The sequence below is a fragment of the Podarcis tiliguerta genome (assembly GCF_965153285.1).
Source record: "Podarcis tiliguerta genome assembly, chromosome: 4".
NCBI classification, from domain to species: domain Eukaryota; kingdom Metazoa; phylum Chordata; class Lepidosauria; order Squamata; family Lacertidae; genus Podarcis; species Podarcis tiliguerta.
The window spans coordinates 64100387-64113869 of record NC_139537.1 but is presented as its reverse complement, the minus strand read 5'-3'; the positions used below and the strand labels follow the sequence as shown (position 1 = coordinate 64113869).

Genomic DNA, 13483 nt, shown 5'->3' with positions numbered 1-13483 from the left:
GAATCATCCAGTGACCTCTCATTGCATGGTTTTATGTGGATTACAGTTAAAGTTAGGCAATCTAGAAACCTTTGGGGTTCCCTAATTTAGTCAATTAAACCAGATCTAGTCCCCTTCTTTTGGTCAGTGTGGCAAGATCCACCTCTCCATGTAGTTTAAGTCAACATAAGGGTAGAGTGAAGTAAAGCACGTTTCCTTGTTCCTTCTCAGTACAGGAAGTCCTCAGGCAGTCTTATATGGACTCCTATTTCCTGTGGCTTTCTTATTGAGCACTTCATGGTATTCAGAGAGTACTGACAGTATCATGCTGACTCTTTCTTATCCTGGCCCCATGTGCCTGAGTAGAATCGCAATGCTTCCATACGGTGCAAAGAGCCAGCATGGGAGAAGTGCAATTAGGAACTGGACTTCATCAGAGAGCAAAGGATTAAGCACTCTTTGCCTCCCCTTGATCTGGATCAGGCACCCCTGTGCCTGCATGTTGTTTATTCTAACATAAGAATTCATCTAATTATTAATGGCATCTAGTTTGGCCCACAAAGTGTTGTGTGACAAGCTAGTGAGCCGCTAACAAACAAAGATCTAGCTTTCTACCCTTAGAAGCTAATGGTCAATATTGAGAATTGCATTCCATAACAGATGAAGCAGACAATATATATCTTGCTGACACTCGTGGGAGGTTTGCTGATTGTTGCTATGGATGCAGGATTTTATACCTATGATTCTGTTTTTTATTTATTGCAATGCACTGAGAATAATGCTATATTTTCTTTCCACATAAATCTATGTGATTCTGCCTTGGGGCAGAATATCACTCTTGGATAGAAGAAATGGGCACATGGGGGTAGAGAATGATAGAAACATAGAATTGTAGAGTTGGAAGGGATCCTGAGAGTCATCTATTCCAACCCCTTGCAATGCAGGAATTTCAGCTATATCATGCATGACAGATGGCCATCCAACCTCTGCTTAAAAACCTCCAAGGAAAGAGAGTCCACTACCTCCTGTGGGAGTCTGTTCCATTCTCAAACAGCTCTTACTGTCACAAAGTTCTTCCTGATGTTTAGTTGGGATCTTTTTTCTTGTTACTTGAATCCATTGGTTCGGGTTTTAACCTCCAGAGCAGGAGAAACCAAGCTTGCTCCATCCTCCATGTGGCAGCCCTTTAGCTATTTGAAGATGGCTATTGTATCTCCCCTCAGTCTCTTCTTCTCCATGCTAAACATACGCAACTTCCTCAACTATTCATCGTAAGACTTGGTTTCCAGACCCTTGGTTGCCCTCCTCTGCCCATGTTCTAGTTTGTCAATATCCTTCTTAAATTGTGGTGCCCAGAACTGGACACTACTCCACGTGGACACTACTACACATGGAACTGGACACTACTCCATGTGGTGGAGAATTACTCCACCTGTGGTCTGACCAAGGCAGAAAGGTAAAGGTAAAGGTACCCCTGCCCGTACGGGTCAGTCTTGACAGACTCTAGGGTTGTGCGCCCATCTCACTCAAGAGGCCGAGGGTCAGCGCTGTCCGAAGACACTTCCGGGTCACATGGCCAGCGTGACATCGCTGCTCTGGCGAGCCAGAGCCGCACACGGAAACGCCGTTTACCTTCCCGCTAGTAAGCGGTCCCTATTTATCTACTTGCACCCAAGAGTGCTTTCGAACTGCTAGGTTGGCAGGCGCTGGGACCGAACAACGGGAGCGCACCCCGCCGTGGGGATTTGAACCGCCGACCTCTTGATCGGCAAGCCCTAGGTGCTGAGGCTTTAACCCACAGCGCCACCCGCGTCCCAAGGCAGAAAAGAGGGTGACTATTTTCTTTCAAGATGTCCAAGGGATGTTTGTCCTTTCTTTTATTCTACAAATAACCTCTCTAGTGGCCTGCACTCTGCAGCCTTCTGGAGTGCCCACTCTAATAGGAAAGCCCAGCCAAGCATATTGTGGGGCTCCCAGAAAGTGAAGGTTGCAGAAGACCCATAGATGGTTGAACAATGAAAGGGGGCACTCACTTAATCCTAAACACCCCTTACCTCCCTCATAATTAAGGAACAATTTTTTAAAAAATGCTCAAACAAAATTATAAAATAAGTTCTCTAGAATCCTGAGAAAGAGACCAGGGGGCAGCCTTTTCCTTATGAACAATTATTCTCTAGAACTGTGAGGGCAAAATTCAGCACAACACAAAATATTGCAGCATCAAAATAACCCAGCTAGCGCAGCATCTGGAAGTTTAAGTGACAGGATGGCTAAGTGCCCTCCTGCCCTCAGTGCCTTTATTAACTCTAGGGAAGGATTTTTTTTCGGTCAGAAATGCAGATCCTTGAGGCTTCACATCCAACAATAAGGTGACTCAGAACAACTTCCAGGTGTTTATAAATTCCTTATAAGGTGGGTGGTTTTATGGAACGGAGGGCAGGGGAGCGGGGAATAGGAAGACATGCTATGAAGGCATTGCAAATATATATTTAGAAGAGCTTGCAACAAATGCCAAGTACAGCTGCACTGGAGACCAAATCACATCATGCGTTTAAAACTGGAGTGGCTTCGTAACATTTTGCTCTCTTACAATTAGGCAGTAACTTGTTTGAGATAGCGCTGAATGAATGAAAAAACAGAGGAAGAGGAATGGGATGAAACTCAGGAGGTTGTTGCTGCTTATTATGAATGTGTTCTGAAACCAAGATGAAGGGCTGCCCTCAGGTCCTGATTGTCCTTTTTCCTAAAACCTAATGGAGGAAGTGAAACCCTTCTGGGTGCTGTTGGTCCCTCCCCCTTGTCTGTTCGTGTTCTGCTGCCATTTTTTTTGTGAAAGTCTTATATAGTGACAGTGTACGTTGTTGCCTTTAAACCTCCTGACTCCACTTATACATGTCTTACTGCGTGATGATATGAAAATAAGTTCATTAAGACTTACTCTCCAGCAGTAGCAGCTGGGACTGAGGGTTGTGAGAGGTAACCTGCTCAACCCTACCTCACTAGCTACCACTGTTCCCTAGTTAGTGTGCACAGCATCGTGGCTGTAGAGTTATTCTAGATACTATGCAGAATGTAGTGGTAGACAGATAATAAAGTTCTCAACTTCAGTCTGCTACAAAGGTGGTGATATTTCTGAATATATAAAACACAAACTCCTTCATTTGGGGAGTTTCTTTTGGCGTTTCTGTCAGGACTCACTTGTTTTCATGTTCCTCAAGAGTATTGAAAAGTGCTTTCTAATTTTGGTGGATTTCCTGCACAAATTGTAAACACACACCTGTCCAATCTTTGCTGTTCTTCTCAGCACTGTTTCTCTTCATCATATTTCCCCTCATAGTCCTCAGCCACACTGCCCTTGAATCCTAGTGGCTGTGGCGGCCAAAGTGATTTTGATAATGATGTCATGATGTTACGTCTGAAGTAATGATGTCATGAACACCCTGTGGGTCATCGCAGCCAATCACACTTGAGGAGACTGCCCAAGGGTAAAGAAGAATGGCACGGAGGAGAACAGATCAAAGGGGTCACTGTACAGTAACAAAACAATGTGAATGTTGGGGATGTGTATGCAGGGCCATCTTACCCATAGGTGCTAGGGGTGCGGGGCACCCAGGCCCTGGGCTCTCAGGGGCACCAGGCCGACAGTCTGGGGCCCGAGAGTTGAGTCTGGGGAAGAGTCCGCCTGTCAGTCAAAGTGCCACAGTGGGCTCTTCTGCTGTGGGTGGCTCTGCACCTCCTGTGTGCCTGGGACTGGGCAACCTAGGGGGGCTCCGGGCAGATCTTTGCACCCTGGCGCCGCATATGCTTAATATAGCCCTATGTGTATGTATTCTGGTCATCTGTTTGACTGGATCAAATGTAGTACTTTTCAAAGGGAATCATAGCAAAATTAGGGAACATTCAGTGCAGTTCTACTTTATGTGACAGTTTGCAGTGCTTAGTAAAATCAGAATACAAAGGCTCTCTGTGCAAGCCCACATTCTCTGTAGATGTTTTCTGTCTTCATCTCATGCAGATCTGTCATTCCTCATTACAAGATGCCATGATTTTTATTTCCCGTTTCCTTTGTCTTGTAGGTTTCTTATGTAAAAGCTATTGACATCTGGATGGCTGTGTGTCTTCTCTTTGTGTTTGCTGCCTTGCTCGAATACGCAGCAGTGAATTTTGTGTCAAGGCAACATAAGGAATTTCTCAGGCTTCGGAGAAGGCAGAGAAGGCAAAACAAGGTACAAGACTCTATCCTCCATATAATCATGGTTTTTCCCAAAAAATAATTGTTTGCACTCTTCTGATTTCCTCCCTTTAGCACGCAAGACACAAAATATATTTCTTTATCTCCTCAAAATTTTAGTCAGTGAAAGGAGCTGAGAATATAAAACAGGAGTTCATTGTGTTTCTATCAGTGCCTGAACTGAAAACAAAAGGTTTTTCATATTTGCAAAACAAGTCCAAGTATGCCTTTCTGTAGAGAAATATTCAATATTGAAAGGGCAAACCCATGATATTTTGCAAATTTCAGGCTTGCTGTGAATATTCATGTCACTTTTAATTTGAATGTCTTCCAGGCACCAGTCTTCATTTCATTCTTTTTAGCATTGTTGTCTTTAGATTCTGCTTTAGCTGCCAATCCATCAACCAGTATTTGCACTGTGGCAGCTGAAGTGCCATTATTATGTTGAACTGGAATTTTAGAAGTAATTTATTGCCTAGAGTCCTGACAATAGCTACTCATTCAAAGCTGATTTTCTCTTGACCTCCATATGATATTTACCACCCATCTTTCTCAACAAACAAACAACAACAACAATAACCCATACACCATACTAATCACATTATTTCAGCTACTCTTTGCTTTAGTTTGACTTTCATAGCCAATTCCAATTGATCTCCTTCTCAGTTGCTTTACATTGTTCACCAGGATGCTCTTCAATAACTCTGCCATTCTTACTTTTCTTTTTGTTTTGCTTTGTTTCGTTTCATATATCATTGCACCATTTCCATTCTTGCTGCTGCTCTCTGTTCTGGCCAATCTGGGAACAGGCACAGACTGTGGCTATTGGGAATGAAAGCGTCGAGTCGGTACGGCGTATGAATGGCTTGCGGATGAAAGAGTCACCAGCACACGGGATAATGAATCAGATCTGCAATCCAAGTTTGAGGGTAAAGAGAGAGAGAGAGAGAGAGAGAGAGAGAGAGAGGTTGTATGAAAATGATGTCATAAATTGGCAACTGCCAATATTTATGGCATCGTAAGTAGTAGAACTCTTATGTCAAACAGAACAGTTCTGACCATATGTAGATCTTGGTATGTTTCGACTTCTTGTACTCTGTGTTTCTGCTGCTTTCCCATTACATCTTTCATGGCAGTCCTGCTGCTTCTTTCACCATGGATTAGCACATACATGGGTAAGCTCATTTCTGCTATTATTTACAATGCACTTATACTGCTGAACTTTGAGTTGTGACTCAGAGCCAATCTGCATGTGGCACTGATGCCATGAGTGCAACATGTGTGTCTCGTTATTTCAGTGTAAACAGAAATCTCAGTAGTAGTAGAACGGTCAGGACTGGGCCCAGACAAGGGAAGGGGATCTGACTCTTTCCCTCAACCTGTGACCTCATTAAGCCCCATCACCTGCTATTAGTTCCCAGAAGCAAAGCCTCCATTTATGCCAATGGAGGCTTTCCTCTGAGACAATACCAGCTGTGGGTAGGGCAATTTTCATCAGGATCATGGTATGGGGAGGCACGTTATCCTGCCGTGTGCCATGACAGACCCTCCAAAGTGTCCCTATTCTCCAGAAGCTGTTTCTATTTAGAGAAGCTGTCCCGGTTTCTGATTTGATCCCAGAATGTCCCTTTTTTCCTTAGGACATCCCTATTTTCATTGGATAAATGTTGGAGGGCATGGAGTTATCCAACCCACAAGCTGTCTGAAGGCAATCCTGTATAGGGAAGGGTTTTTTAAAAAAATGTTTATTGTTTTATTATGTTTTTATATATGTTGGAAGCTGCCCAGAGTGGCTGGGGCAACCCAGTAAGCTGTGAGGGGTATAAATAATAAAATTATCATTATGGACTGGGACGTCCCTATTTTCCTTGGAGGGTATGCCATGATCCTGCTTTCTCCTCTCCTTGCCATGGCTGCTAATTACACTGGACAACTCAGACATGCTCACTGCAATTAGTGTCATGTTTCGTTTGGCAAACAAGAAAGCGGGGTCACCTGTGAAGAATGCTATTGTGACAAGTATCCTATCTCTCGTCAAAATGCATTTTCAGAACCCAGTTGTGTGAACAGAACAGAAACAACCCTATCTGCACGTTTAGGACATTGTATTTAAAAAGTTGCTGTTACCTGCACAGACAAACACATGGCCTAGTCTCAAAACAGAAGAGCTCTGTTGAATCAGATCAAAGGCCCAGCTTCTTGGAGGAGCCAAGCAGATACCTCCAAGAATCTTACAAGTAGAGTTTGAAGGCAACAGCGCCCCCCACAATGTTGTTCACTGCAACACAGTGTTCAATGAACAAGGAGGCCCTGAGCAAGGAAATTTCAAAAAGCCCAGTTATTAAATAGTAGCCTTTGATACTCTGATCTTCCATGACTTTCTGTAATCCCCTTTGAAAGCTATCTATGCTCATTGCCATCATTGGCACATCTTGTGACAGTGATACCCATAAAATAATTGGACATTTTGTAAAGAAGCACTTTCTCTTGTACTACCAATTAGTTTCATCAGATTAGCTTGCATTGCGTGGCAAGTCCCCTCTCCCCCATGTGAAATGAAAACACCCAACACATTATTTAAGGTTAATGGGCATAAAAGGCCACAACTTTATTGATTACAGGAATTAGAAGGTATTGGCCTTAGGCACTGGCTCCTATCGACTACCCGGCATGGAGAACGGGAAGGGTTATCCACCAGCCGTGGGTGTCCTGTTGAAGTATGCCAACTAGGATCCCACGGGTGTCACCGCTTGGGGGCGTGCCGGAGGCCCTCACCTCCCTAGGTTTCGGACAAGGCAACATGCCCCGGAGTCCTTTATCGGACTACCCTTTTCCATTGGGGGAAGGTGATGGTGTTTCCTTCCCCCCCTTCATTTGCATAACAATTACCCCTGCCAATGCCTAACCACCAATACCGAGGAAGTTGTGACGTTTGCTATGAGGGCAAACTGGGCAAACCAGGCAGCTGGAACGGGGCAAAGAGGGTGGTCCCCGGGCGCACCTGGCCTTAAATGAGCTAGGCACGCCTCCCGAGCCCGCTGATTGGCGGGCAGGTTCACAGGTACGCGCGGGGATTCCCTCATTCTCGCGGGGGCTAAAGGCCAGCCCCCGTGGGTGTAGGAGGGGGTGGACCCGCCCGCAACCCCACCTTCTCCCAAGCTCGGAAGTGGCTTTCTCGTGTTATGCAATATGGGGGGGGGGCCCTCTACCCACTGTCTCCACTCAGTTGTGCTATTTCACATTTATAATGCTGTTGCAACCTTCCATGTACAGATTCTGTTCCAATCCCTTCATCATTTTTGTTGCCCTTTTCTGCATCTTCTCCAGTTCTACAATTTCCTTCATGAGCTAGAGCAACTAAAACTGTATCTAGCATCACTGTCACATCCAGAGTATTTAATTTGCATTGGGAATTTGCATGAAGAAATGCTGTCTTATTTATGAGGACAAAAATCACTTTGAAATCATATATATTCTCCAACCCTACTACTTATAAGTTTATTTAGAAGAACATTCTCAACCTTACACATAGGAAGAGAAGAATACTATGCTGAACTGATGGAAGCAGATTAGCTTTGAGGAAGGCCATGGTCTAGAGATAAATCACATGATTTGCATGCTAAAGGTCCTAGATACCATTCCTCATATCTCCAGTTTCTTTAAAAAAATTAAATCCAGGTATACCAACACTCTTACACTAAAAATGAACTTTCTTGAACTTACCCCTACTTCTGGATTTTTTTACATCTCTGCCAAGGCTGGTGCTAAGTAACAAGAATAATTTTTGAAACTAGGGTAATTTTGCATTATAAGGGAAGTATCTGCCTTTGTGATCAAAGCAAGAAGCACCGTGCATGCTGCAAAGTCTTTATTCTGTTGTCCCTGAATAATTCAAGAAGCTATTGTCTCATGTGGCAAGTCAAGCAGGATATTTCCCAAAAGGCTGGCAACAGCAAAAGCCGACCTCTGTATTAGGGTTGACAATGCTGATTCTGTTGTTAGCACTGATGTTACATTAATACTGGTGGGATCAAGGAAACTGGAGCTCAGGGGAAGGTATTAATTGATTTGCATATTTATGCCACAATAACCTGAGCAGATGCACCTGCAGACAGAACAAGGTGCTACAATCTACATCTACTGTACATCAATACCCAGAAGTCCAGTTACTTCCTCTATATTATAAAGATGACCCTGTGATTCACTTTCCCCCGCCCCAGCAGACCAGTCTAAAGGAAGTATCCTGCCCCCTAGAAACAGCTGTGTAACTGGAATGATCTGGTGTATCTTGCTACTCTGAATATCATTAGTCATGCATCAACCAAAATATAGGGGGGAAATGGGATCATGGATTTAGGATTCTTTGGGGGCACGACCCTTACCATAATGGAAAGCAGGGAGCATGCTTAAAATGTGGGCCTCCAAGCCTTTGAGATTCTCCCTGGATCATGCTATCTCTGCAGCCCACACTTCTCACTGATTATTCTGTGCCCCCTTCAAATGCTTTTGCTTGGCTGGAATGCATTATTGCCCTGTGCTCATGCCTCTTGCTCGCCTAGCTGAATGAAGGAGAGGGGATGAGTGTGCAGACTAGATTCTTGCAGGGCTGACTTCAGTCACGTCTGTTGCTCCACATACTTTTGCTTCTGGACACACCCCTTTATTTGCATCTGACTCTCCGCAGGGTCGGCAAAATAAATGCTGCTCAAGGGCTGAAAAAGGTTCCATAGCCTCCAACATTTCTCTGGTGAGAACAGGGACATTCTAAAGAAAAGCAGGGCATTCCAGGATCCAATCAGAAACCGGGACGGCTTCTGTAAATCCGGGACCCTCCCTGGAAAATAGGGACACTTGGAGGGTCTGAGGTTCCCTGCTGCTAATCTCAAAGCAAAAGAAAAGTCAAAGGTTTTACAAGAGTAGTGTGGCTCAGTGTCACATTATCATATACATGGGGAAAGATGAAAGTACATTTGCATACATGTTAGTTAGGAAAGAGCTTGCTAGTTCACTCTCATTTAGCTCCCCTACCCTGAATGTCTAAAGTGGCCTGCCAAGAAATTCAAGCAGTCACCACTCCTCAGAAAATCCTTGTCATTAGCAGCTGCTTCTTCCTTACACCTCTATGCTGCATGATTCAAATCAGAAGTGGCAAGAAAGAAAGAGAAAAGGGGGGCTTGTGTCTCACTCTGTGATACCTGCAGCCATTTCAGGAAGTGCAGATGAGTTTCGGTGCTTTCAGAAATACGTACTGTCAGAGGCATCATGTGTGAAACACTTTTATGTATCACAATGTGGAGGGGCAGAAATCTTTTGCATCTGTGATAGCACATCTCAGGAACTAGCTGGAGAAGCAGCAATGGCCTGCTTCTAGCTTAGGGAATGTTGTAGTAAAACATTCGGGCATCTAATATGGACAGGGGGTGGTGAGGGTCTGCTACATTCAATGCACATTCTTCCCCTCAAAGAATTCTGGGCAATGTAGTTTCCCTCTCACAGAATTGCAGTTCCCAGCCACCCTTCACAAATTACAGTGCCAGAATTCTTTGAGAGAGAAAATGTGCATTAAGCATATAGCTTGTTTTTGTGTGTGTGCTTTGAAATGTGCTTTAAAGGTATGGTGTGTTTCAGCCATATTGCTGTAGCTAAGGCGAGAGCGACGTGTGTTTGCAAAGCATATATTCCATAAATGTGCATGGGTTGTTCCCTATTGCTGGTTGCTTCTTCTTTGCTTCAGTGCTGGGTTGCTTCTTCCAAAATGTAAACTTACCTCATGGACAACTCAGTTCGTTAGCGCGTGGTGCTGATATCACCAAGGTTGCAGGTTCAGTCCCCATAAGAAACAGCTGCATATTCCTGCATTACAGGGTGTGGGACCAGATGATCCTCAGGGCCCCTTCCAACTCTATGATTCTATGGGGGGGGGGATGAAATCACTGCCTTGAGATTTCTGGATGGGCCTTGCCAGACAGAGACAGATGGCTGTCCCTTCTCTCGCCTCCTCCCTTCCAGCCTCCCCAACCCAATCTGATAACGTGCTGCATTATTACCACATCCCAGTCATATCAGGAACGGAGACAACAAAAGGCTGGGGCTATTTGTAAAGGCATAGCTTTATTACTTAATTTTGACTGAAACGAAACACTCATATCTTGTCAGTAAAAAAATATATATAAATAAATAAAATACTCCTTTCCCCAGGCTGCATTTGCCTTGAAAAATATTCAGTGCTTCTGTCCCCAGTGGAAATGTTTTATACTTCCTCAGATCCTTGTGTATAGCACTTTGTGGTAAAATGTGCCCTGTTTGTTTTATGTAACATTCCGCATCATGTGAATAATGGAAGTGCTCAAGGAAAACCCTTTTTGCTGGGCTATTTTTAGCCCTCACAATGCAAGCTCAAGCACATGGGTTTCATTGTGAGAAAGACAGCCTTAATATGAATGGCTTTATGATTCCCACTGCCTTTAGCATCTTATTTGCTTCAGGCAACCCATAGAAGTTGGTTGGTTATACTGAAGATCAACATTCCTTCAGGGCAGACCTGTTGGCGGTTGACTGTGTCACAGCGGTGTGGACATTTGGCACCCTTTAAACACACCCACAGGGATGCAGGTGGTGCTGTGGGTTAAACCACAAAGCCTAGGACTTGCTGATCAGAAGGTTGGCAGTTCGAATCCCTGCAAAGGGGTGAGCTCCCGTTGCTCGGTCCCTGCTCCTGCCAACCTAGCAGTTCGAAAGCACGTCAAAGTGCAAGTAGATAAATAGGTACCGCTCCGGCGGGAAGGTAAACAGCGCTTCCATGTGCTGCTCTGGTTCGCCAGAAGCGGCTTAGTCATACTGGCCACATGACCCGGAAGCTGTACACCGGCTCCCTCAGCCAATAAAGCGAGATGAGCGCCGCAACCCCAGAGTCGGCCACAACTGGACCTAATGGTCAGGGGTCCCTTTACCTTTACTTAAACACACCCACAGAGCAATCCTAACTATAGAAAGCTGGTGTAATGTACACCCGTGTAAGTCATGGCAGCTTAAGTTACTCCTGTTCCAAATTCCATTCAGGAAGAATTTGACTTACACCACCCTTTCTGCTGGCTGATTTTCACCAGGCTGTTAGGTCATGTGTCCAAGCTGGAAAGGGTTTGGACAGTCTCTCCCTGCCCCATATTGCACTGGATTTAGGGCAGTGCAGGTGGTTCCCCCACACAGGACGCCAAGCCAAGAGGGTGCAACATTGAAAAGATCCGTAACTGGGAAGATCCAATTGGGAGCGCCAAATTTTGGGCTCATTCAGGGCGCCATATTACCAAAGATTACCCCTGCATGTACCTCATAAGTTCCATGAACTTAAGCTGAACTGCAGCGAGGAAATGACACTGTCTCAGTCAGAGCTGAGCCAGGAAAGCCCAAGATCCTCAGAATCCAAACTCTCATCCCTCTGTATCAGTATAATAAATTAATAACCAGTTATCACAGATTTTTTCTTTTTTTTAAGGGGAAATACTGTGGAAATCTTGACCAACAGGAACCCTAGGAAACTCGGGCTTAGTTCTCACTGGGGTTGTGCCACTTCAGAATGTGTGTGGGTGGCACAGTGACTCACATGATCGAACGTTACTCAATAAGAAAATCCCTCCAAACTAAATGTCAATGTTTCTGGATGGAGAATTATTCACTCAAGTATGCTCTTATCTGTACTCCAGAGTGGCAATGTCCAGATAACTCATTGAGAAATCAGCCTTAAGAAAAGTAATCCAAACCAAGTAATCTACTCAGCATATTAACTGTTGCACGATTGGACAAAGATTTATTTAAAGGGATAAGTAACAGATAATTTTGTTTTGGACACAAAATCATTACAAGAGGAAAGAGGGTGATTCATGGGCTGTAACAGGCAGCCACAGAATGCCAAAGGCAGAGTTTTGTGGTTTATTTGCATCTATCCATTTGGGATCAAATCTGTATTCCTTAGCCAAGAGTAGACTGCTAGAGAGCCTGGGAGTGGGGGGGGGGTTGTCGTTTCCTTTTTTCTTTTTCTTTTTAACCTTATAACTTTGTGCAAGAGGCCAAGTGATACTCATCACCAGGTAAGGAAAGGGCTGTACTTCAGTTCACTGGGTTTGACGTACAATTTGCTCATAAACAGCAGGGAACACACCGCAACTGTACTTTGCCATTTCCCAAATGATGAAAAGAGCCCACCTGCTGGGTGCAAATACTCCCATTCTTTTCTGTGCCTGGAGAAAGAGAATAAATTGAAAATAGGACATGAACAGCTGGAAAAGAACCAGAAAACAAAGCACACTTTTATTTTTAAGGCCACAGGAGCACAGTTTAAAAGCACCTTCCAAAATTAAACTGCACGCACATGGAGGTCTTTTTTTTATAAAATAAATAAATAAATGGAAATGTATACCATGAAGAATCCTTTTCTCTTTTTCCCCATGTTTCTTTTTACAGTTCCTAATACTTGATTTGGGCCTTGTCTTTAAAACATGAATGCTGTTGCAAAGCATCTGTTTCTGTAGGAGACCCTGTGATACAGATTTCCTAATTTCTGTCTGCACTTCTTAATGCAGGCATGGGGAACCTCAGACCCAAAGGTCTAATGTGACTCTCCTGGCCTCTCAGCCTTGCCCATAGAACCCTCCTCAGACCACACACCCTTCCCTGCCCCACTCCTCTCAAGTTCTACATTGCACTCCTTTTGAGTGTTTTTGCCTGTCTAGAATGTATTGTTATAAGTTGGGTGGCGCCTCCCTTGTTGTTGGCATCCGTCTGTCTTGGGAGACAATGGAGGAGTGTGCCTTTGTGGATGAAGTCAAGCTTCTGGAAGGTTGCCTCGCCTGCTGTGGCTGTACCCACCAATATGGGAGAGATGTTTCGTTGCAGTTGGGGCAGATGGAGGCGTCTGGTTGTGCACCATGGTGTTTCTCTCTGTGGTCCTCCCAGTGGTCATTCCTCCTCTGGTCATGGCTATGGATGCACAACCTGACTGTCTGTCTCCAGGGACACACACACCCATTAAATCCAAGAAATTTATAAATGGCAGGATTTTGATTATTCAGAAAATGAATGGAAAATACAAGCTACAGAACTGTGTCAGACAAGGAATCTTGTGCTGGCTTATTTAGACCAGCCTGGCTAGTTAAGAGCAAAGACGTTAACAGATCAAGCTGCTGATTGCTGGTCTTTAGTGCATCCAAAAAACGGGTCTCAGGTCTGTGAAAGATGGGTTGCCAAGGTGATGGCGAGGGAGCAGGCTGTGCTCAGAGG

General features: G+C 44.5%; 1 protein-coding gene across 13 annotated transcripts in view; it reads left to right on the top strand.

The window, feature by feature from the left end:
• Positions 1-13483, top strand: part of GLRA2 (glycine receptor alpha 2) — a 112876-nt gene that overhangs the window by 86371 nt on the left and 13022 nt on the right. For 9 of the 13 annotated variants that reach the window (XM_083437465.1, XM_083437469.1, XM_083437461.1 and 6 more), the window contains 2 exons: positions 4056-4205; positions 5020-5139. The exons of 1 other annotated variant lie outside the window; for it this stretch is intronic. In XM_083437465.1, coding sequence (XP_083293591.1) covers positions 4056-4205; positions 5020-5139 — 270 coding nt within the window. The remainder of the gene's footprint in view (positions 1-4055; positions 4206-5019; positions 5140-13483) is intronic. 3 more of the 13 variants (XM_083437466.1, XM_083437471.1, XM_083437470.1) reach the window with 1 other exon arrangement.